General features: G+C 47.5%; 2 protein-coding genes across 10 annotated transcripts in view; both read right to left on the bottom strand.

The window, feature by feature from the left end:
• Positions 1 to 902: 902 nt before the first annotated feature.
• On the bottom strand, positions 903 to 6,116 carry LOC129184713 (cortexin-3). Its single transcript, XM_054780916.1, has 2 exons — positions 5,864 to 6,116; positions 903 to 3,483 (listed from the first exon to the last, which is right to left on the bottom strand). The coding sequence occupies exon 2, from the start codon at positions 3,406 to 3,408 to the stop codon at positions 3,157 to 3,159; it is 252 nt and encodes an 83-aa protein (XP_054636891.1). The 5' UTR covers positions 3,409 to 3,483; positions 5,864 to 6,116; the 3' UTR covers positions 903 to 3,156.
• Positions 6,117 to 8,433: 2,317 nt separating this feature from the next.
• The window catches only part of sema6e (sema domain, transmembrane domain (TM), and cytoplasmic domain, (semaphorin) 6E), an 83,824-nt gene continuing 67,113 nt past the window's right edge, over positions 8,434 to 25,144 (bottom strand). For 6 of the 9 annotated variants that reach the window (XM_054780906.1, XM_054780907.1, XM_054780912.1 and 3 more), the window contains 16 exons: positions 22,525 to 22,639; positions 22,295 to 22,352; positions 21,578 to 21,634; positions 21,403 to 21,504; positions 21,205 to 21,295; positions 21,015 to 21,137; positions 20,566 to 20,935; positions 20,352 to 20,483; positions 19,808 to 19,963; positions 19,134 to 19,310; positions 18,148 to 18,285; positions 17,339 to 17,416; positions 15,253 to 15,311; positions 14,805 to 14,855; positions 13,811 to 13,948; positions 8,434 to 10,579 (listed from right to left, as the gene is read on the bottom strand). In XM_054780906.1, the coding sequence (XP_054636881.1) occupies positions 9,333 to 10,579; positions 13,811 to 13,948; positions 14,805 to 14,855; positions 15,253 to 15,311; positions 17,339 to 17,416; positions 18,148 to 18,285; positions 19,134 to 19,310; positions 19,808 to 19,963; positions 20,352 to 20,483; positions 20,566 to 20,935; positions 21,015 to 21,137; positions 21,205 to 21,295; positions 21,403 to 21,504; positions 21,578 to 21,634; positions 22,295 to 22,352; positions 22,525 to 22,639 (3,092 nt within the window). In that variant the 3' untranslated portion in view covers positions 8,434 to 9,332. The remainder of the gene's footprint in view (positions 10,580 to 13,810; positions 13,949 to 14,804; positions 14,856 to 15,252; positions 15,312 to 17,338; positions 17,417 to 18,147; positions 18,286 to 19,133; positions 19,311 to 19,807; positions 19,964 to 20,351; positions 20,484 to 20,565; positions 20,936 to 21,014; positions 21,138 to 21,204; positions 21,296 to 21,402; positions 21,505 to 21,577; positions 21,635 to 22,294; positions 22,353 to 22,524; positions 22,640 to 25,144) is intronic. The other 3 variants (XM_054780913.1, XM_054780915.1, XM_054780914.1) reach the window with 3 other exon arrangements.

The following is a 25,144-nucleotide window of genomic DNA, read 5'->3' as shown; positions in this document are numbered from 1 at the left end:
CACCTTGCGCTCAGCGGAGCCAGTGAGGTGAAATGAGTTACTTCCTCATTTCACACGCACGATGATAGCATTCTGTGTCCAACACGGGACATGTTCATTGATTTCTTAGCTAATTGCTTAAAATGTCCTCACAAGATGTTTGGAGCAACCTTGAAGACTTGCAGCGAGAGATGCTCAATATTGGCTTTTTTTTTTATCGATATCCGATATTGTCCGACACTTCGTTACTGATACCGTTATCAACCGATATCGATATAGGCAGTAGCTCTTTCCTCGAAGTCATGTCATTATGCTTGTTCTACTGTGATGCCTTTCACAAATACACACTGTTCGCATGTGCAAAATAACACAAATACTGCAATGTGCGAGTTGGAGCAAAATGCCAAGTGGTTCATCCTGGGGTGTGTTATTAAATTAGAAGTATTTAAAGAAGTCGCCTTACTCCCCCCTCGCATAACCAGCGCTTTATGTCATGTTCCGCATGACATGGCAGGTAGTTGGACTTTAGTTTTGATTTTCCTTAGTTTTCACGTCGTTTCCTGTTTTGTGCTCTTATTTTGGTGTCCTGTTTCGTGTTTGGCGCAACGTACAGCTGCTTTGCGGTCAGTGGAAAATGCGTGGAGCCGTATCTGTTTGTCATTAGTAGTCAGCGCTGCTATTTAGGTGGAGCCGCATTAAGTGCAAAACGTAACACTTCACAGCAGTGGTTCCCATATATTTTCTCTACGCCTCCCCCCCCCCCGCGTAAGAGACAGAGATGTCTTCACTTCACTTTAATAAAATCATTAAAATAAAGTATTAATGATTATACTAGAACTAGTATAAGAATGAAAACTTTATTCACAATTGATGTTTCAGACAAACATTACCTGAAATGAGTGAAGTATCAAAAGAATTGATATTTTGATTTGAGAATCGATTTGAGTGCATGAAGAGCTGGTATCGGACATATCGATATTTCAGTATCTGTCACAGTCAGGGAGTAGTCACCTGCAGTGGCGTGTACAATGTTCCATTTTCTTTTGTTGAGCCTGAGGACGTGTTTGCCTGTAAGTGTGTTGTGCTTTGTTTTGTGTTTTATACTTCACCTAGACGCTTATACGGGCTGTACATCATTTTTGGAGGTGTTTGAAGTTGCCCTAAAAACCACTAATGCTAATCACTAGCACGCATATGGGATTTCTAATGCATGTTAGCACTGAGCTAGTGCATTTGTTTGAATGCAGGTCTTTTCATTTTCAGTGTCCTTATTTTATTATTTTATATCCTGTTTAAATCATATTTTGACATGTTTTCTGTATGTTTAGTTTCGCAGTGCTTCAAGCAAAGGCTCCAAATTAGAGCTGCAAAGAAGTCTTTATTTTGTTATCTGTCTGCTGAGCTAGCATTGTTAGCGGGAGCAGGACACTAACAGACTTGCCAACCTTGAAGAACCTTGAAGAGTATAGTACCTCCTTCCTCTCCTGACCCCCATAGGGACATGCCCCACTATTTGAGTCAAAGCAAATTGCATATTTACAATCCAAAGGCAAAAATTAGGAAATAATTTCACACCGCGGACATACTGAGCTAGCAAGCTTGTTCCTCTGTAGTGGATGGCGCAGTTTGATGAGTTCTCACTCGCGTGCTGATATCAGACAGAAAAAATGACAATGACAGCTGATATCTCATTTTGATGTCAATATCAGCCGATAATATTGGTCGGCCGATATTATTCATCCGTACATGCGACACTAAAATGACATGGCGTAACCATGGTTACACCGCAGACAAGAACTAACACTGTTCGGAAGGAAAGACTCAGGTTGCCGTGGTAACAGGAAATAGAACATCATTCGTGTCAGTCAACCCAGACAGCCAATCAGAGCACTCGCCCTGCCCACTCAACTTCGTCAACGTGTTGCGGCCTTGACACTTTCTAATGGCGCCAAGCGGCTTATTTCTTCTTTATTTTGAAAAGTGACAAGCACATTGCGTAACAAGATCATCTCCCGTTTAAAATTCTGATCCGCTTCATATTTCACGTGTACGTACGTGCACATGCATGTGTCTGCGGCTGTCTGCAAATGATTGCAACACGTCGTTCTGTGTAACGTTGTGCTGGGTCTCGACTCAGAGGACAACCTGGAGCCTTGTTTGTGTGTGTGTATGTGTGTGTGTGTGTGTGTGTGTGAGAGTGTGTGTACATTCTACCTGTCTGCCTCAAAGAGAACCAATCGTGAGCCCGGCGGGCTCCTGCTGCCGGCCGCTGATAAAATGTGAAATTGAAATGTTTTCCAGCACCCGAGTGGCAGGGCTTTGAGGAATCCATCTTTTATTTGTCTCTGAACACCTGCTGCCTTCTGGCACGCCATGAAGGAAGAGACACCAAGACGGAGGCTGTGCAATCTTTTATTCCAAAAACAAGGAAAGGAAGGAAAGCGAAGCCTCCGGCGCAGACAGGACACATCAGGAAGCGCGCACGTCACGTCTACCATGCACGTCTGCCAGATACATGCACACGACAAAGCCAGAGAGAAACTTGTGCGACTGGTTCGGGGGGGAAAAGGCCACAGCATCACGAGAACATGTCACATGTCGCCAAAAAGATTCTCAGGAGGAGGGGGAAGAGGCGGGGGAATGTCTCTCTTTGAATGACATCACCAGGAAGGCCAAGAAGACTGTAAACAATCTACACTATAAGGCTGACAAGAGTCACGGCGTCAGTTGCTAAAGGGTTTGATGAGAGGAGACTGCGGGCAGTGACGCTGTAAGAAGAACATCCATGAGGCACACGGTACAGCACAGGAAACTCAAGGCTGGAAGGTCACATGACACCGCCACCATCCGTCTGTCCTAACATCACGTTAAAGGGAGGTCTCGGAACGGTGTCAAGAAGACGAAGAAGAAGGCGTGAAGCCTCGGAGGAAGTCGACTATGCGGGACAACACTGATTGTCTAACTCTAATAAAGACGCTCGCATGTAAACTCTGTTTGCAAAGTCAAGAAAAACATTTGGACCCTGTTGAGACGTTCCACACAGAACACGGAGGAACGAGGTAGTCCACTAGGGGAGCGGGAGGGGCGGACGGCTCAGAAGAGGTCTCGGTGGAGGTTTGGCAGCCATTCTCCTGGCGACTGAGCAGCCATTGTGATCTGAGGAGGCGGGGCCAGAGCTCAGACGATGCGGTAGTCGAAGGTGTCCTTCTCGGTGTGGTCGGTCCAGTTAGACGAGGGCATGCTGCGGTACGGGTCCAGCAGGATGCGGAAGCAGCGCACGATGAGGAGGGCCAAGAAGATGAAGAGCAGCAGCACGAAGACGAACGCCGCCTTCTGCTCCAGCGTCAGGTAGGATGCCGCGTGATGGCCGCCGCCCGAGGTCGACAGCGTGCTGCTGAAGAGGCCCTCGGCCATCCTGGGCACGTCCATGCTTGAGCGTCGCGGCTCCAGCTCTTTGGTGGGCGCACTCAAACCTCGCAGGGAAGACGGGCTGGGCAGAGATACCTGGGACAAAAAGGGAAACGTTACATTTGACGGAGTGGGCCTTTTTTGGTCCTGACGTGCCCTAACATGTCCTGACCTGGCATCGTCCGCTACATAAACAATGACACAAAGTGGAGTGCACCAACAATGGTGGACATCTTTCTTGTCGTTTTAGGTAACCCACCACTGCGCTTGCTACCCCAACAGTAGGCAGCGAAAATGTCCTGTGGATCTCTTATTTTATTTTGGTACCATTCCCTACTTTTGAGAAACATAATGTCGTTAAATGCATGTACTTATTTATTTGTTTATAATTAAATGAAAACCCACTAACACAACTGGAAACATGGGCACCCTTTCAACTAAAAAGTCCTAAAAAGTTATACGACATGTCTTAAAATGTCATGCTATACCTTCTAAAAAGTCATACTCTAAATCATGTCCTAAAACAAACGGTACGACATAATCACGGTTTGGAAGGTCACAGTTGGGTTCGTTTTGGGTACAGTAAGGGAACAAAATGCAAAATACAGCTTTAATGATCTTTAAAATGAAACATAAAAAGCTTTAAACGAGACTTTAAAATCTTTTTATGAAAACCTTTTGCTAAATATATCTCATAGGTTTTCCTCTTAATTTCATCTTATAATTACTTGTGCTTTTTTCCTTGTTTTCTTCTGTTCTGTAGCACTCTGTAAAGAGCAATACAAATACAATATATCATAATAAAAATCATAATTATTGTTAATTGTCAAATAAAAAGAGAATATAATAAAAACAGAAATAATCATGAAATAAGTAGTGTTTCCCCTACCATTATATTACAAAGGTTGAGTTATTTTCTATACAGTATAGCACCAGATCACCACAGAAGCAATTTAAGAATACCTGTCATAAAGAACAGGTCGATACATTATTTTATTAAGTGACATGATAACATGTGGAGGAGCGATCGCATTTACTCTACGACACGTCTCTATTTTTATTCATGCTGTTGCTTTCTACACTCAACAACAATGTAAACGCATCACTTTTGTTTCTTCTCCCATCTTCCATGGCCTGAACTCCAACAAGTAAAACTTCTTCAATGTACACAAAAGGCCTATTTCTCTCAAATATTGTCTCAGATCCGTACAAATCTGTATAAGTACGCATTCATAATTCACAATGAATCCACCTCAAGGGCGTGGCATATCAAGATGCTGATTAGACAGCGTGATTATTGCACAGTTGGGCCTTAGGCTGGCCACAATAAAAGGCTAGCGACAAAGTGGTGTCATGTCCGGTGAGTATGCTGGCCATGCAAGAGCTGGCATGTTGTCAGCTCCCAGGAATTGTGTACAGATCCTTGCAACATGGGGCCGTGCATTATCATGATGCGACATGAGGTGATGGTCGTGGATGTTGTGGCTCTTGTCACAGTATCTCAAAATGCCATCAATAAAATGGACCTGTGGTGTGGCTGGAGTGGCCCATGGTCGTGGTGGCGTTATGGCATGGGCAGGCGTATGCTATGGACAACAAACACAGCTTGAAAAACGGATTCACTCACCCTCTTCTGATGGACACGCAGACAAAACAATATATTTCACCAAAAAAACTTTTAAGCCAGAGAGAAAGTGCACAAGTGTGTGAACAAAATGAAATAAAAAAAAGTGTGTTGCTGGCCTCGAAAAGAGGCAGTTCTCGTACATTTTGGGTGTAGCTAATAATTAGAATTTTTGGTCGGTTTTCAGAATGACATCGCCATGGTTACACAAAACGACACAAAATAAATGCGGCACTGAGACGCATCCAGCGATATAACATATATGGCGGTTATTTGCACTGAAGTGCTGTGATGAAACGTTTTGGGTATACCTCATCAATTGGCTCAGTTTTCACTTTGTGTGTAAGTTACGTGGGCATGTAGGAAATGTAAGCATTTAGCGATATGGGGGTTCTTTGCAAGGTGTGGCCTGAATTAATCGTGGCAGAATATGATATAATAATCGCCAAAATAATATACAGTATAAGCGTGATGAATAATAAGATGGTCGGTCCAAAGGCTGCAATTGCACAGCAGGCAGGCCCATAATAATCTCCTGCAGAATAATAAAATAGAATAATGTGTGACTGATGTTATCATTGCTTAACTTTTATTTGTTATTGCTGTTAGCAAAATAAGGCACTTTTAAAAGAATGAACTGCGCGGATATAAAACGTGTAGTTACAATCAAAAATGCACGTCATGCAGGAAACATACTGTAAAATAAAACAACATGTTGCATCTCACAGGTGTACCTAATGAAATGGCGAGTGTTGCTGTTCATGGTCGTGCTCGTGCAGGAATGTTGCTCATGGATTCAAATGAAAAAAATCTTTTCTTGCCACCAAACGTGTCAATGCGCGTGTCACTGACCTGGTCCTCTTCTTCTTCTTCTTCTCCTAGTCGTCAAGTCACATTCCTCAGGTTCGTCTCCCGCGTCCAAGCGAGCCGCCTCTCTGTCTGGGCGCACGGACCTCACCCTGGCGCGCGCCTGTGTTTTTGTGCTCGTTCTCGTGCACTCTGGCTGGCGGGAACGGAGCGGTACCCCGTCGCTATGGGCAACCTGTTGCCATGGCAATCCTCCAGCAAGGTGATGTGTTGCAAGCGAATGAGTGAACATCCCCCACGCACGCACGCACGCACACACACGGTAAATGTGAGTCACTGAGCGGCATGGTGGAATGTGGGAGTGTCCCCTGGGACGTGGGGGTGAAAGGTTACAGCGTGGATCATGTTGTAGGTTATATAATGTAAATACTTTATACCGCAGTTTACACTCTGTCAACAAGTTGTTCAGCGTCTCCCTCTCGTGGTGAGCATTGAGCACTGCACCATCTTTTCCATCCAGTGACTGACAGTTGAGAAGCCCACGATGACCCCACACTCCACCCGAGGAGTCGAAGATAGGCGGAAGAAGCGATGATGCTGTCAGTCGAAAATAACGTAATTGAAAACAACAACAGGTTAAATCCATCCATAAATGAAAGTACATTCCAACAGCAATGGCGCTCATTGAAATAAGTGAAGGAGTGAACCAAGAACAAAACCATTCCATACACTGGTATTTATAAAACTAAAATTACTTTTAAAATGACCTTCTTTTATGAAATACAATAAGCTTAATTAAAATCTTGCACAACGTTTCCCCAAAATAAACTAAAGTCATGTTAGTTGAGTCATATACTCGTGAGTCCGTACCAGTGCTTAGTCGTGGCCATAGCAGTCACAGTATCCAATTCAAGAAAGCTGGGATATAGAAAATGAATGAAGGAATGATTTTGGAAAACAAAAAAAAAGCAAACACGTGCCTTTCATGTCCTACACATCAATGACCACAGGGTGTCAGTATGCTGCCACTAATCACGTCATTCAATTTATTTGTCCTACGGCGGAGTGGACACACACACTCACACGCACGCGCACACACACACACACACACTAATCGATTTGACTATTTTAATTTCTAAACAATTACTTTACCCATAAGAAATAATGAAAATAGAAATAATCTGTTCCAGGGTTAAACTGTGGACATCACCGAACCTTTATGAACTACATGCAAAGTTTCAAGCCACATTTTAACATTCCTAGCTGTCATACAAGTGTAAAAAGAAGTTTAACATGCTGTGATAACGCCAAAAAAATAAAACAAGTGTAAACAAACTGTAAATTGTGGGGCACGTAAACGAGGATCCACAGAATGCTGCCATCATTACGTCTTCATGGGCGTACACGTGGTTGCCAACCTTACTACACTGACCTGGAAGTACGGGGTTGGTGGCACGCTCCTACGTGCCATTGGGTCCTTGTACAACCAGAGCAGGAGCCTGGTTTGCGTTGCAAGCAGTAAGTTGATTCTGTTCACAGTGAAACAATGGCCTTCACCGCCATGGCTGCCCTTTGTCGCCGGTTCTGTTCATCATTTTCATGGACTGAATTTGTAGATTTAGGCAAGGTATTGAGGGTATCCAGTTTAGAGGCCTTAGGATCTCATATCTGTTATTTGCAGTCCAGATGGCCTCATCAAGCTGTGACCTTCAGTATTCACGGTGAAGGTATTATGTCTCACGACTCGAAGAGGTGGCCGGAGACCAGAAGGTCTGGGCTTTCCTACTGAGACTGCTGCCTCGCACCCAGACCTGGACAGTGAAAGAAAATGGATGAAACACTGCCACCTAGTGGCCTGGCATGCGCACTACAGGGCTATCCTTTGCAGAGCTGCTACTGGTACAGATCACAAAGCATTGAGGAATCACGTGGACAACATTTTCAAGCTGACAATACAATGTACTGTCAAAACAACATTTTGCTAAACTCTGAACCTGACTGTTTAAGCACCGTAAATGCTCTAACAAGTGAATTTCCCCGCTGTGGGATAAATAAAGTACAAAATACAAATACAAATCTAACCCAACCTGTAACCAATGGCTACTAACCATAGCCCCAAACTCCTAACCCTAGACCAACCACTGCTGTATCACTAACTCCACCTCTAGCATTGATTCTAGACCTAAGTCCATCACAACCCGCTGTGACTCTAGCAGTAAACCCTCACCCCGATTCTGACCTTAGCCTTAACCTTAAAATATATATTAGATATGCCTAAAATATTAGGTGTACGTTTACCAATCAGGCATTCATCAGGCTAAATTATTCGCCACAACCGGGGCCAAAATATTAGGTAGCCCTCAAAAATATTAGGCACAAACTATTATATTAACTAATATGAGGCCACACTATTTGGTACACCCAAAGCATTAGGTACACATGGAACCAAAATATCAGGAACATATGTGGCCAAAATATTAGGTACACCTAAAAGTTACACCTGAAAGCAAAATATCAGGTATACCCAAAATATGAGGTACATTTTCACCTGAAATATTAGGCAGATTATTGTCATGAAATAAGGCACACATGTAGACACAGAGTGGACAATTGGCTAGTCAGGAATAATTCTTTATTTACAACCATTAGCCACAAATATTATAGTATGTACGGGACTGTTGGCCTCTCAGGGTCCAAAATGTTCCCACTGAAAAAGATGTTGGACCTCACTCGTCTGTCAAGCACCAGTCTGACTGAACCTTTCCCAAAACAACCCCATCAAACTTTTCCTCAGCGAGTCGTCAGCTCACCGAGACGTGAAACCCCCCCCCAAAAAAGACAAACTCGTCGTTTATGGCAAAAAGAAAGACAATCAAGTCAGGAAGACACCTTCCCACCGACGAGTCCACTTTGGAAAGCCAACATAGGCACTGTCAGAAAGCTACCAAACGAACTTAGCTGCATACTTTTTGGCAGCCTGCACAGCGGCAGGGCACCTCAAGAGGCAGAGCTAGACAGTGCAGCGTGTTGATTGGTGGACAGAGAGCGGAACTTCCTAACTGGACTGGCTGGTGGAAAAATGTCTTGTGTCTGGTGGGAGTGTAATAAGGCAAATACAAAAGTGACTTTCTTGCTAACTTCACCACAGCTTACATACACACATACATATATATATATTCATATATATGCACACGCACACGCACATACAGTCTATATGTACACGTACATGCATAATAGAAAGACATTCTGGTTAGCAACATGACGACATCGCTAAGGTTTATACGCAAAAACAAGAACCAAGCATCGCAGGCTCCTCCCACTTTCCCACAGTCTGTTGTGCAACGTTGGCATCGCTGTTAGCATCGCTCGTGTTGTGTCCGGAGCTGTAGTTGTTGCACGTGCACTGGCACATTGCTCCCAGCGTCTATGTAGTGAGTCACGTAGAAGAGAACAATACCAATATGGTACAAAGCTAATCTTTAAGTTGGCTGTCCTCCATTTTAAAGACGGCGAGCTAGTAGTTGAACTTGGCCTGCTGGCTGAGGGGCGACGAGGCGGGGATGAAGAGCGGTTTGGGGGGGGCGTCGGGTTTTAGGGAGGAGCCTCGTCGCACAACTGCCCCCCTTTGTGGGCCGTCGTGCTGCTCGATGTTGTAGCTGTGCTGGCGGGCTAAGTAGCCGTGTGGAAGGAGGGGGTAGTGGACCTCGCCGCCGCTGCCCGTGGAGTTCATGCGAGTGAGGAGTGGGGGAGGCTGGTGGGGGCCGCCATTGCGTTGGCTAAAACTGTGGTGGCGAGGAATCCCGGACCCCCCACCGCCCCCGCTGGGCATCTTCGAGGCGGCGGCGATGAGCGAGTGCCTCTGGGAGGAGTGTCTCCTCTCCAGCGTGGACTGGTGCTGGGGGGGCAGGTCTGGGGGGACGTCCATGCGGCGCGTCAGGCTGTCTCGGGGCAAAGTGGACGAGCTGTAGTACGGCGCCGATTCGGTTTCCGGAATCTGAGGTTGGATGCGGTTGGTGAAGGCGAGCTGCCCCCCCGCCCCGCTGGCTGCCAGACCTGACGGGCTGATCAGCTGAGGGGTCTTGGCCGCGGCCCCCTCGTGAATGTGCTTGAGGAGCTCGTCCAAGGAGGTGACCTCCATGACCTTGTGGGCATAGGCGGGATAGGGCTGCTGAGACATGTTGTGCACTTTGCGGTCATCAGGATGGGGGTGTCCCGCCCCCTGAAGCTGACCCCCGTAAGGAAAGACCTGCTGGGGGAGCACGGCTGAGGAGGGTCTGCAAGCGTTGTTGCAGTTGTGGTTCTTCTCCCAGTGGTTCTTGAAGGCCTTCATGCTCTTAATGGGAAGCTCAGGGGTGGAGTCTGGAGTCGGAAGACCAGACAGCTCTGTGGTGGGGCGTAGGGGGTGCACAGAGTCCCCCATACTCATTCCGTGAGGAGCGCTCCTCCTGGGCGGGAGCAGCTCCTTGCTGCTGGTAAACAAGGAACTGTAGATCTTTGGGGACGACACCTCCAGCTTGTCCTCCTTGCTCTCCAGGAGACCGTTGAGCTTAGCCAGACTGCGGAGGGACAGTGCGTGCGGGATCTGCACCTCGGGGTCTTTGGGAAGCTTCCGGGTCTTGTGTGCCGCGCGGTTACAGTAGCAAGACACCAGGAAGCCCGACAGGAAGGCCCCCAGGACGAAGGCCACCAGGACGCACGCGATGAGGAGTGTGTAGTGGACGCTGTGATTGGACTTGTCCACGTCGGGAGGACGCCTCACACCTGAAAACACACAACATAACACAACGTTGAACTTTGGACAACTATTCCAATCAAATCAAGCAGTGAGGGACACAAAGACACTCTGTGGACCAGGCTGGACCAGACCACTTGGAAATATTGTCACTTGGAAATCTTGATGGAGGACAGCAGCGTGTGTGTGTGTGTGTGTGTGTGTGTGTGTCTTTGCAGCGTGAGGATGTCATGTCCCTGGCTAATATGAAGCACATGTCCTATTCTGACTATTTCTCGTATTGACACTTTTTTTTTGAAGGCTGGTTTTCTTTTTCTCATATTCTGACTTTGTCCTCGTAAGGGAGAAGCTCTGGTTTCTGCCTCGCCAGGACTCTCACGAGTCAAAGGCTGCACTGTATTTGTTTTACCCCCTAAGTATAATACTTTTGTCCATCAAACGAGTGTCTAATGTTCCTGTTAAAGATATGAGGAGCGGAATGCAGCTGATCAAAGATTGTTTATTTGCCAAAGCCGCACAGAAAAAAGTGTGAAATGTAAAGCGTGCGAGGAGGCAGCGGGCGCCATGGCAACGTGGCAGACAAGTAAACTCCTGGGAGTTTTTGAGGCTTTATTGTGCCGCACGTCTGATGACAAAGGAGGACGTATGGTAAAATTAGCATTTCAACACTTTCACTTTCTAGTCGAGCTGGGTTTGATGAGCTGAGCCGATCTGAGATTCTTCTTTCTCGTCTCGTCTTCCCATCTCATTGTCATGCATCATTCAATCCACACAACTTTGAACAGAACTTCAGTCATGTGACTGCACTGGCTAATGAGCACATTAAAAAGTCATAAATGATCTTCTTCTTCACCATCTTTGGATCTCATTAGAGCAGATGTCACTCACTGTCAGTGAGCTCCTCATCTCAGAGACAGACCGGGACCACACACCTAAACACCTCCATGGAAGGACACTGAGGTCCACGTCAGCACATCCAATGGGAAAACAGTCTTTGATCCCCTTCTGATTTATTAAGTTGAACCCCTTACAAAGATATGAACAGTACATCATTTTTACATAATGTAACAAAACACATTTCATAAAGGTTAGAAATGAATGTTTCGTCTTCCTGTCCTGTCCCTTTAAGAGAGTACTCCCAAGGTTGTAGACCTGCACAAGACTGGAATGGACTCAAAAGAACACAGCCTCTTCAAATGAAACCTCTCCACCCCCATGGGCAAGACCAAAAAGCGGTCAATGGACCTCAGGGAGGTCTAGATTGTAGACCTGCACAAGACCGGAAGGGACTCAAGAGGCCACTATTGGTGCAATAATTGATAAAGGGAAGCTATTGAAGGTAACAGTCTATTGGATGATTGTAAGAAAGAGGAGGGAGCAGCCCAGACTGACAAGGGAGGGGCTGCTTTATGATGTCAAGGCGCTTTTTGCTGTAATGGATTGAGATCCTGAAGTGCCCGCAAAGTCCCCCTGCTCAACAAGACACGTGTACAGGCCCGTCTGAGCGTTTGACACCAGGAGAGAAGAAGAAGAAATGCAAGTGGATGTTGTGACTTTCACTCCTCACATCTGTTCAGTGAGTAAAGAGTTAACAAGTTTCTGTAGACGTGTGGCTTTTAATGAGCGAGCTTACCACGCCGTGTAATTGTTCCTTCACGAACACAAGGCTGCCACGCCTCGGGCTTCACGCAATCAGCGCGCAAGACCACCACGCTACACTAACGCAACCTTCTCAAATGCACCACATCTGCCGGGTGATGCGCACACACACACACGAATAATATTCCACGTCAGAGACAACGTTCCGTGGCAGGTTCTAGAAGACGTGTTGACCGCTCCACCAATATTTCCAAGTGACATTCACTCACACTCTCCCCTGATTGGCTGCAGCTGACCGCCAATCAGGAGGATCTCTCCTCCGCCTCCACTGCTGCTGAGTCAGGCTCGTCAAACACGATAAAGCACTTTGTCGTCACACATTGGGTGGTCCGGTCCATTGAAGTGACGACCAGGAAGAGCACATGCACGCTCTTCCCGAAGCTAGTCTTAAAGTGACAGTCCACGCCGACCTTTCCTTTCACGATGTGGACTGTAGCTTTAAGGGGAGGGGGGTCAGGTGTTAGTCTTAACAGGCAGGCCAAGCAGGGAGCGACTGTATGGGGATGGGGGTAGGGGGTTGGGGGGGGGGGTTGTCTCCTAACACCGTGGGCCCTTTCAGTCGCTGTCATGAAGTATGAAATATTTGTACGAGAGCTTTGATGTATTTCACCACTTCCTTGTCAGCCTGAATGAAGAAATGAATGAATATTTGAACAGTGACTCATGTTCACAGCTTGTTGTCGCCCAACATGGCAGCAGACGTTTATGGAATTAGCCGTGGAGGTGCTAATCTATGAAGGTGTGCTGACCTTAAATGATGATTTTTGATAATCATTTAGGATTACGGGCGTACTCACACTAAGCCAGTCGAACCGTACGGTAGGCCAGGGCCTGGCACGATTTCACTGAAGGACTGAAGTGGGATCGCTCTTCACAACTCATTAATGATAACCAACCCATTTTCGACTAAAACTAAAATACAGAGACTCAAAGTAATCTTAAATCAAATACACGCATGCTTGCGACTACATTCACTTACGTAATAATGTGTCATTTCATCAATGTGATTGCTCCTCTCGTTGGTAATCAATGATGCTGGCCGCCTTGCACAAAATAATCATAACAACTCTAAATAAGACTAGGAATAATCCACAAAGTCACAGAAATTGCAGTAAAACATCAGAATAGAAGTGATGGGACAAAAACGGATCAGTGTGGATGCAGACCAGTGGGGCCAGAGGAGGGAATCGAACACAAATCCATCACATTACGGTAGGACTAGCATGAGTACGCCCTGTATGTGTTATAATGGTCCACATGGCGCCCTCTACTGGAGGTTTACTGAAGTGGACACCACCAGCAGTGACACAAAAGAGAAGAAAAGTTAAAGATGGTCGTTAGCGTGCTAATGTTAGCCACGTTTCACCCTTGACGACCAGTCGGAACGTGCTGCTGTGAGTGGACCAACGACACAGCAGCAGTCAGGAGCTGATGGGATGCCTGCGGGTCACATGACCAAAAAAAACAGCTCTGAACAAGTCGTCTAGAGTGAGACGGCATCTGTTAGTGGGTTAGAGTTCGACAGCGAGGCGTTCAGGGCCCAGCAGTGCTAACCCCTAAGAGGTCCAAGTTCACTGAGGACACAAATCCCTCCCCCTTACCCTCCATCTCCACACTGATTGGCTCCGAGCCAGGTGACCCTTGCCCCCCCACGAAGGGAGGGGCATCCGGACCTGTCCCTCTTTCAGGGTCACCTGCCTCCTTTGGGAATGTGGCGGCGCTTGGTAGTGCGGTCTTCCCTGTGGTTGCAGCGGAGGGAGAGGAAGAGGAGGAGGGGGAGGGGCAACAGAGTGAGTGATTAGTGAAACGTCAATGAACTTTCTGATTGGAGAGGAAACCATGGCTAAGGGTGCTAGTTGCTTAACTAAATTAAACTTCTGTGGTCTGATTAGGTTATCATCTGATGATAGGATCATTAGCGCCCTCCTGTTGGCAACGTGCTAACTGCCTCGTAGAGGTAAAGCGGCGCTCGTTTGTCGTCTCTCTGGCGGCGAGCCAGATGACGGTGTTCGCTCTGAGCGAAGTGTCCCATCATGTCGCCATCTGTGCTCGCCAAACTAAAAACTTCACGCCAGCTTTTTGGCCGAAGCTTCCTCATTTCATCTCACTTTGATTCACTGGCACTGTTTCTACGGCGACAACAAAGGGAGGATTATCTGATTCGATTCGCGGACAGACATTTGTTTTCTGCCCTTTGCTCTGCAGGCGGGCTATTGTTTGGGTGACAGGAAGTAGGAAGATGGCGGCCGGGGCTTTGTCGAGCGCTCATAAGTTGCTGGTGTGCTAACAACAGAAGCGAGCGTCTGAACAGCTAACTCTGCTAACTCCACCTTCAGGAAGTCATGCTGTGGGGGTCCAGGACGAATCGTCTGCCAATGTTAACAATTTGACCCTCAATGCCTGCTTATGGGAATATGGAATGATACGCTCTGCACTTAAACGCCATTTAGGGGACGCCTCTGATGATGACGGCCATGTTTTAACCGTCACAGGTGGCCAATCGGCTGCCTGGGTGCAAGATTCTGCAAGCTTCCGGGTGAGTGTTGGTCATGTGATCTTTCAGCATGAGGGGGGGAAAGGGGCGTGTCTACTGACCGTAGGCCGAGTCTAGAGGCGTGTTCTGCTTGCGCGTGGTCGCCAGGATGTCTGAAAAAGAAGAAGACAAAACACTTGGAATTACTTCCTGAGAAGTACTGATTATTGATTTGAAACGGAGCGATAAGAAAAACATGAACACATGCGACAACAAACACTGTCAGGAAGCTGAAAAGGCTTCCCTGGACAGGAAGAGCAAGAGGAGGCTGAAAACTCAAGAAAACATGCGAACACTTCATGCCTCATTCTTCAGCTGCAAAGACATTTTGGAAAATTGTACGAAGTGAAAGCTGTTCTAGCTGTGCTCTTTCAGTGGACAGTCTACAGATCATTGCCACCTGCTGGTAAGGACAGGTACTGCACTGCATGCTACCTAGCTGAGCAAAACAAAGAAAAGACATTGTGTGGTATTTTGTCTTTTCTTTGGAAGGCAAAGACATGGTCTCACCATGACAGGAGTCAGCATGAAGACCAGCGCCGTCCTCCACGTCTTGCTCGTAGGCGCCCCTGATGACACACAAAGACAACAAACAATCACCACCACCATCATCTTCGCCTTCCACATCTCCAGCTGCTGAAATGTCCCTTGCCTCCTTCCTCTAAAACTACAACAATGATGATGTTAGACTGCTGAGAGACAGCAGAAGAAGCAGACGACAAAAATGACGGTGTGACACCAGAATATTCTGTCTCTTCCTGCTGAGTCTTCCTGCTCTCGTTCTGCTCTCCTTGCTGCTGGAAGCTAAAACTTTGTGGGGAAAACTTTTTTTTCTTTGTTTATTGTCAGCAGCGGGAATAAGAAATAAACACTGACATTTGGGAAAGTCACCTAGGAAGAAGAAGAAGAAGAAGAAGATGACAAAGAAGAAGAAAAAGAAAGAGGTAGAAGAAGAAGAAGAGGAAGGTGAAGCAGAGGAAGAAGCAGGAGAAGAATGAGAAGCGGAAGTGGAAGCAGAAGATGAAGAGGAAAAAAGAAAAGGAAGAAGAGGAAGCAGAAGAAGAAGAAGAAGAAGAAGAGGAAGCAAATAAGAGGAAGAAGGACAAGAAGAAGAGCGTGTGCAGAACACGTCCAAGAGGAGAAGAGTGACTTCGTCTCAATTACTAAAAGAGATTTCCATCCATGGTTGGTGTGACATGTTTCTCTGCATGTGGTCCAATAAAGACTAGAAGGTCATCAAGGGGGCGTGGCAACGTCTGTGTCCTCTTTAGGACAGAAGATTTTTGGATGTTGAACAAGAAGAAGCTCATTAATGCAGTTTTGGATGTTAAGTACAGAGAAGGTCCAAAATGAAAAGCAGATGTTCTTTTCCTTGGTTTCCAACTTTTCAGCCCCTCTCTTTTTTTCTTAGTCTTCATTTGTCCCGTTGTGTCGTCCTCCTCCGCCTCTCTGGATCCTGGACTCTATTATTCTGGCTCGGTTCTGCAGCTTTCCATGCTACACGCTGGCTCGTAAATCGAAACAAGACGGCCATGCAGGGAATCAAAAAAGCGTCTGTCATGTTTTCATCACCCTCGCGCCTCTTGAAGAAAAAGAACATTTCAGCAGAACTTCACTTCGAGGAGGAAAAAGTCCGCTGGTTGATGCAGGGCCACAAAAAAACCCACAGCCGGGCCTCGACTGTTAATCAGCAGTCCTCAGTCCCGCCTCCATCAGCTCTCTTTATCACATGGACAGACACTTGACCCCTCACCCCTCGCCCCGAGTAAAATGAATCAAAATAAAAATGTGTGTGTGTTTGCTTTCAAATGTTATGTTTTCTGGTTCCTAAGTTGTCATATTAATGACATAATTCCATGTGCTTTGTTGCAAATATGCACATTCATATTTATGTGTTTCCCAGACATTCATCCACAAATAACTTTGGCACTACCAGTTTGCCCTCGCTCATAAACACATGATAATGGGACTGTCTGGTGATTGGAGCTTGTCGTTCCGACTCCTTACAGTAGATGGCATCGTAACTCTGCTTATTAACGCACCTCATGCACACCTGGCCTGCCAGAGAACAATAACAGGGATCAGTGTTGCCGACTTAGCGACCTTGTTGCTACATTGAGCAACTTTTCATACCCCTCCGCTTTTTCAGCGACTTTTTCCGGTCTTATTGTACACTTTTGGAGACTAAGAAGAAAGCACCTATCGCTCTTCTCAATGAGCATGGGGTTCTGCTGTGGCCCCCTCCCTCACACCCATCTAAAAGCACTCACAGGCGGCTCGGTCTTGTTTGTGACATCAAAAAAAAAAAAGAAGTGACAAAAGAAAGTTCATTTGTAGTTGAAACTAATTTGTTTTTTTTACTCCCTTTTTGTCATTATTCCTCTGCCGCAGTACTCATTCCAATTACATGCACGTGCATCACTGGCCAATTAAGCAAATCAGACGACATCATTGAGCAACTTCTAGTGACTTTTAGACAAGCTGATAGTTGCCCCCCCCCATAGATTGCAGTCCTACGGGAAACGCTGCATGACGTCTTAGGAAGTAGGAGCTGTTGAATATGCCAATGAGGAGATGATGCGTTTGGGTGACTTACTTGAAGCCGGGCGTCATGGCAACGCAGCTTCCTGCCTTCAGCCATACGCAGTACGGGTCCCGCGAGGACAAGCAGCGCCTGCACGACAAACAACATGATTGATTGATTGATGATCACATGTTGACTTGGTGCTGTCCGGAGGATCATTCTCATCATGACAGCAAACCTCATGAAGTTTTAATGACCAATCATCAGACTCATACACACGGGTGTATTCAGTGGAAGTGTGTGTATTTGTGTTTAGTGAGAAGGTGATGCAATGCAGGAAGAGGAAATGTCACTTTGTGGGCGTGTTCAAGCATTGGACAGCTGAGAGGTGACCTCACGGCCTCCACGGACTCTTAATCCTTAAATGAGGTACAGTACGTCGCAGCACTCAGACCTTCATGGGATCTTAAGTATGACTAGACGCTACCCCCCTCATTTCCCTCCCCCATCCAGGCCCCCCTCGTCCCCCAACACTGGCTGCTGGTCAGTCAGCTGGATCCAATTTTGGAGTGAAAGTGTGAGCGATGCTGAGAGCGTCTGCAGCCAGACGTTAGCATGCTATGGGACTTCATCAAGTCCCTGCTGGAGGACAAATCCTTCCTCTCACTTTACATGGCGGCGGGGAGTCGAGGGGGTGGTGGTGTGGTGGGGGCTTTATGGGGGCTAGGAGGGGGTGAGTGAGTTTAACATTCCGCCCTAAAAATAGAACAATGGCGCAGACAAAAAGAAACGCTCTGGCTGAATGAGAGCAGTTTCACATTGTCAGACAATAACCGCATCCTTGAGGACGAGACCGGTGTCTCGGCGGCGTCCACACTCACGTCTTGCAGGCGTTGTAGTCAGAGCAGCGGCTGAGCGGCACACGGATCACGCAGCCCGAGAAGGCCACGAAGAGGGCGTGATGATCCCGGTCCAGCTCCAAACCCAGCACCCGCCGGTCCTCCCCCCTCACGTTGCATCTGGAAGACACACGCACACCAAGCGTGAGGACAAACTTTCAAGCGCCGCCGTCAGAAAACAAACGGCCTCCAGCGGTGACGCTCTGATGCAAACTACAGTATTACATCACATGGAAGATGGATGGGCGGGGGGAGGGGGCTCATGCACCACACACGCACACACAAATGAAGGAAAAGTGAATGATGATGAAAAAAGGGTAAAAAAGGAGCAACATATTCTTGGGTGATGTCAGGAAATTGACCATATGACAAGTTGAAGCATGAAGACAACATCACATTTATGCTACGATATATGGAATATTTTTTTTACATAAAAAAAATACCACCATTCCGGAGGCCGCTATGCTGTACTGCAATGATGTCAGAGATGCTTTAAATATGGAACTACGTAAAAGGTGTTTATACTGTAGGTACACTATGGCACTATACAGTATATAAAGGTATAGACATACACATATACATTATATATATATATATAAAAGGGATATGTATTTAGGTATCACTATACTGTATCCACAGTGGTCAATTATGCTGCTGTATCAAGGCGCCATCGTACGCTATGTCGCCTCGCTCCTCCCCTCCAAACCCTCCTGCTATCTTGACGACAAATCAAATTAGTTTATTATCTAATAATACATCTAATTAATAATCAATTCATTTCTATTGTACAACAGGCCGAGGGTCCATAAAAAATGCAGGCTAAAAATGGCCCTCGGGCCGCACATTGGACACCCCCGCTGTACTGTATAAATAATTCATGATTAATAAATGTCATGTGTCCACAATAAGGGTTCGCTTTAAAGTAACAATAAGGTTGAAGAAAAGAAGGCGTGTAGTAAGGTTAGTACTTGTCAGCGTTGTAGACGTCAATGTCCTCCAGGAGTCGAGTGGCGAAGGACTGGTTGCTTCCCGCCGTGCCGGTGAGGACCTTCAACACGTGGCCGTTGTCCGAGCCCAAGAAGAGCACGGTGTAGTTCTTGTTGGGCCCCGCTGATGTGTCCACGGTGATCCGCGTCAGCTTGAACCTGCGTCATTACAAAAGAAACACCACATCAAACACGGCTGACATTTAAGCGGAGCTGGCCGTGTGCGATGGTTGTCGTCGTTATCAAGATCGTTCCCACGCTAGCAAACAGAGAGAGCGAGCGGGTGGCGAGCTCGACGTTTAAATGAGTGAGAAAATCAATCACTTCATCTTCCCGCTTACCATCGCTCCATCGTTCACCTTTTAATCCAATCTCACATCAGCCCCTCCTCTCACAGATCGATCACGCCTCCCCCGTCCCTTGGAATAACAAAAAAACCCGGTAGAACTTTCCTACACGGGCGAGTCACGCTGCAGGTTCCCACGGAGCGGATGAAGATCAAGGTGAAAGGCACCTTGGCATGTGCATTGCTTCTAGAAGCTTCCACACAGGATGACGGCAGGTGATTACCCATAATGCACTAGAAGCCTCCTACTGGTCAGGCTGTGATGAGGGTGAGCTCATGAAGCTGAGAGAAGGTTCTGGTGGTTCTGTACCTGCTGGTGGTCCGAGTGAAGAGCGGCCTGTTGTTGGCCGACGGCACCGACTCGTCCATGAGAGGATACGACTTGATGAAGGTCAGCGTGTCGTCAGGGAAGGCGGTGGACGACTTGTAGTCGGCAGCCGAGCCCTCGCCGGCGCAGCAGCCGGGCCTGCAGAACCAGAGCGCATGTTGTTGACAAACACAGAGGAGGTGAGAGGTTGCTTTGGTTTGATTTAGAGATGCTCGATATTGGCTTGCTTATTGTCCAGAACTTCACTACCAACACCGATATCAACCGATACTGATGTAAGCTGCAGATCTTCCCCTAAACTAATGTCAGGTCACATGTGATGTCATGAAAGAACACATTATGCTTCTTTTACTGTGATGCATTTCACAAATAAACACGTATGGTGTAAAAACCGATACTGATATGATCCAATCTCTCATCTCGCCAATATCAGATGCTAACATTGGTCGGACATCCCCAGTTTCACCCCAGCTAGCTTTAGCTTCAGCACCTAAAGGTTCACTTTGAATCCTTAGAAAAACCTGACCTTGGCTTTGGGACCTGCTCGTCAGGGACGGGCGTCCACGCCGCCTCGCTGTTCTTCTGCTCTTTGAACTTTCCGCTGAAGGCCTTCTCGATGTCGTCCATGTAGAAGGCGCAGACGGCAGAGCCAGTGATGCTGGAGAAAGACGAGCAAGATGAAGGCGTGAGGCAGAGCACAGGTCGTCGTGGCAACAGAGACGAGCACCATCAGAACCGACCTGTTGGCCTGCGTGGTGAAGACTCCGAGCACGGCCGGCCTGCGGTTGATCTGCAGCACATTGGTGAGCGACTGCAGGACGTCGAAGTAGAAGAAGGAGTCGCCAGGCACGGAGCAGTTGAGTCTGGCTTTGAGGAAGGACGTCCAGTAACGCTCCAGCACCCTTGGCGAACCGCCATTGTCGTTCTTACACACACGGGCCACTCTGGAGAAAACCACCTGAGGGTGCAGAGAGCGATGGTTAAAAGGGGGCGAGCACGCGGGCTCCATGTTGTGTCTCACCTTGCCGAGGGACGTGTACTCCACAGCGATCTCGCTGAAGAAGAAGTAGACAAAGTTTCCATACTCGATGGCGTGCAGGAAGTGGGGCTCTGAGGGCGACCAAAGACATGAGTCACAGCGACGCCCAGCTCCAGTTACCACGGCAACGACAACAACGAATGCGCTCACCTCGCAGCCATTTTGAATCGTACTTGACCGTCCGCAGCACGGGGCGCCTCTCGCCCAAGCTGCGGTAAATCACCGCATCGCTCGCCAGGAAGTCTGTCATGGTGGCCGAGTAGAAGTCGCCCCCTGCAGGAATGACCGGGCATTACACACACCGACCGCATTTGGAAACATATCACCACTCATGTCTCACCTGCAAAAAGTCCAACGTTGGACTGATGGGACTCGAAGGGACAACGAGCCTGACCCAGCAGCTCCTCGCCGTCTTGCTCTAGTGTGGACATCTGATGGGACAACACACAACATGATATCATGCGCCATCTGCTGGTTTAAAGAGGTACGATCACATGGACGCAGCAAGCTGGTGCGTCCATTAAGGGGTGTGGCGTACCTTGTAGTTGCGACAGGCGGGGTTGAAGGCGTTGGTGCCGCACGCAAACAGCGTCTCGTCATTGCGAGGCACCAACACTTTGATGTAGTTGTAACATTCGTCCTGTCAACAGGAAAATACGTCACGTTAGCGCGCGCCAGAGGCGACACCGTGAGAGCGTGCACGTGACACTCACGCTGTTCTTCCCCCTCACGGTACACTTTTCCACATCCTTCGTCTTCCACGTCAGTTTCTGAAACAAGAAGACAAACGTCAGCTGTTTGCATCAGGATGCTTGATGCTGGAAACACGTGAAGACGATTGCGTGCTCTAAATTAGCGTAGGGGAGGGCAGAAAGTGAAAAATGGCGAGTACGTGGCGGCGACACAAGTCAGTCACACGCAGACGGCGAGAAAAGAGAGCAGCAATTTTTCACTCCGCTGTCAGGCTGTTCGCAAAGAGCACAACGCTAACATTTTGCAGGAGCAGAAAGAGACGGATTAACAGTGCAAAATCTTCAGCCAGGCCGACTTATCACCACCAGCATCCATCTTTGATGCTCATCTCAACACAAAGAGGAGCAGGCGGCCCGCTCGCCACTTTTATTTAAGTCCAATCATGTTTGACAAATGAGGCTCAGATCGGAGGCAGCGGCGCTGCACTCACCGAGCGGATTGGATCTGGGATTGGAAAACACTTGAAAGCAGCCGCGAGAGAATAATGAGACGCAAACATTCAAGCCTGAAGGTCCATCAGAACCACAGATCAATGACGAACACCCCAATCACAAACATTAGCATCTTTATGTGATCGGCATCACCAAGAAGACTTACTAAATGCTGTCGTTAGCCTGCAGCGATCCCACATTGACCCCAGTGTGACCTTCCTTGTGGTGGTGATCAGCGCCCCTTACCTGCTGCGGAATGATGTGCTCCGAAGAAGAGGCAAGATTGATGGCAAACACGTGATCCCTGGAAGAGAATATGCTAACAGTTAGCTTAGCACAAACACGACAAGTGTTTATTTGGATGAATGAATGTCAACACTTTAATGAGCTGAGGTCCACACTTGGTGGGGAAGTGACGACTAGCATATAAAGGAGTTTTATTTGTCCTGGCGTCGCATGCTGGACAGCGGACTGACCGAGCGGCGACGTAGAGCATGTGGTTGATCCTCAGCATCCTCTGGAAGTCCAGACCCAGACGCTCTGTGTCGTTGTCCGCCGTCAGACCTTGGAAGCTGGGATACAAGTAGGAGGCTGCACAGAAACACACAACATTTTCTAAGCAGGAAGAACTTTCAGACTTCTTGCTTCAAGACAACACGTCCCCAAGACAATTCACCAAACGCTCCTGTGCTCCTCCTGTTTGTGTCTTTTAGAGCAGGAAGAGGAAGTGCAGACTCAAGTGTCATGATGCAACCCCCCTCTCCCGCTACAATTTGTAAGCATTGAATTTTAAGAGTATGTGAATGTCCTACATTGTTTTTTCCCAGACGTCCTCCCCGTCAAGCAAAAATGCCACCAACAGGGCAGCGTGTGGGGTTGTGTGTCACGTGTGTTGACATGTTGTGTTGTTTTTGTTTGCACCAAGGGCAAGGGTGGAACTTTGGGTCTACCATTTTGGGGGGGTGGGGGTGGGGTAAATTCTTGGCCTGTTTATTTATTTATTGAATCATTTACTTTTTTAAAAGGAGTCAGGTTGGCGTGCCTGTCCTGTATTAGGAATACACTGTGATTCTTTTACTGTGATTAGGCTGTGCCTCCTTGGTCATTTCCTTCTCTTTGGTCACCTGTTCGGCAATCACATTCTTGAACCTTATATAAAAAAAGCTTAATTAATGTTCAAATGGTAACAGGCCGATTCAAAATGACAAGTGACGTGTCAAAGCAGAATTTAAGGAACCCGCTGCGTGCTCCCCAGCCGCCCTGCTGCAGCAGGAGTCAGGACTGGTTCGTAATGTCACTTGAAGGAGCGTCTGTCATCACCATGGTTACCGCTCCCACCGCAGCAGAAACTCTGCTGCAATTAAAATGTGGAAATGCCTGGTGAAATGTAGCTTCTGTGTAGGCGATCACGTTATTTGATCAGTAAAATACCTTCACTACTGACAAGATATTTGATGTGGAAAACAGCGCCGTTACGATCACCCAACCGAGAAATGTAGTTAAACTAGTAACGCCGCTACACAACACCGTGTATTGGAGCAAAGTCAACAAAAGTGACTTTGGTCCTTCACAGTCCATCCCTGACACCCTCTGGCTTCACCTCCCAGGACACGAGCAATGGAACAACTAGCTTGCCAACCCCAGTCACAAATCATCACTTAACTTAATGCGGGTATGACCTCTTTTTGGTCAGGATTTTTCATTTTTCCGCGGTTCAGCTGTCTCCATCCATGCCGAACATACAGCATATAGTGAACATTAGGTAGAGAAAGCGGGTTGGGTAATACCAAGTATTTGGGGAATGACTAAACATGCTACTGTTTTGCTGGCAAATGATGTAAATAAAGAAAATCAACAAGATGTTAATGCAAGATAATGTCTATTTTTATTCAATCGCAACGATGTGGCTATATTCGGGGCGTTATATTGGCTGGATCTGATTTTTGTGGGGGTCATGACCCCCGTATGCCCCGTGCAAATTACGCGCTTGACCGTGGGTGAGGGGGTTGTTGGGATTGCTGCCATATACAATTCTACTCAGTATAGATCTGTTGCCAGCTCCACTTTACACGTTAAAAAAAAAAATTTTTTAGAAATGTTCAGCAGGTACTCCCAGTAACAGTCTGGAGATCGGGAAGACCTGGGTTCGATTCTCCCTTGGGCATTTCTGTGTGGAGTTTGCATGTTCTCCCCGTGCGTGCGTGGGTTTTCTCCGGGCACTCCGGTTTCCTCCCACATCCAAAAACATCCAGGTGAGGTTAATTGGCGACTCTAAATTGTTGCTTGTCTATACGTGCCCTGCCATTGGCTGGCGACCAGTCCAGGGACCCTGCCTGTCGCCCGAAGTCAGCTGGGATAGGCTCCAACATGCCCCCGCGACCCTAATGAGGAGAAGCGGTATAGAAAATGGATGGATGGATGGATGTTCGGCAGGCCAGATCAAGAAGCTTTGCGGGCTGAATGTGGCCCGCGGGCCGCAGTTTACCCACCCCAGTTGTAGAGCCTTCCATCAGACCTGAGCTGCATTAAAAAGCCAAATGAGCGTTCCTGATCTGATTAAGACGCTGGTCTGGAACCGACTGAAGGCATCCAGGAACGTGACCCTCAGAGACACACGGGACTTCTCCCTTTTGAATGCCTGCTCTTTCTGACCGGCTCTGGGGGGTCAGAAGGACTGGGTCAAAGCACTCTCAGGTTTCAGAACCAAAACCTCTGCCAGCACACAGGAAGTCATCAACCGTTTTCATTGGACCACTTCGGAGCGCCATGCGAGGACGTGCTTGTCGTTCTTCATCCATCGTTGTTGCCGGCGTGCTTGTTCCAGACCTGACATATTTCGTGTTTTCCCACTATGGAGTCAAAGAAGTTGAGAACATTCCGACTCCAAAGTGACTCCTGGAGGATTTTATGGACTCCATATCGGGGGACATCGTGTTACGGTGTCACCTGCTAGACCCTCAGCTGACAAATAGCTCTCATTACATCGTGTGCTGCTATTAGTGCTGCTAGTTCTGCTAATGGACACTCTTCGCCTCCACGTTGATCCATTACAGTCAGCGGCCGCCGTCTCCGCACCCGTCAATCAGGGACCATCAC

This window comes from Dunckerocampus dactyliophorus, chromosome 7 (genome assembly GCF_027744805.1).
Source record: "Dunckerocampus dactyliophorus isolate RoL2022-P2 chromosome 7, RoL_Ddac_1.1, whole genome shotgun sequence".
NCBI lineage: Eukaryota > Metazoa > Chordata > Actinopteri > Syngnathiformes > Syngnathidae > Dunckerocampus > Dunckerocampus dactyliophorus.
This window is presented reverse-complemented; position numbering and strand designations above follow the sequence as displayed.

What these genes read in the sequence shown, in the direction of transcription:
- LOC129184713 (XM_054780916.1), bottom strand. Translation starts at nt 3,408, where the DNA reads ATGGACGTGCCCAGGATGGCCGAGGGCCTCTTCAGCAGCACGCTGTCG.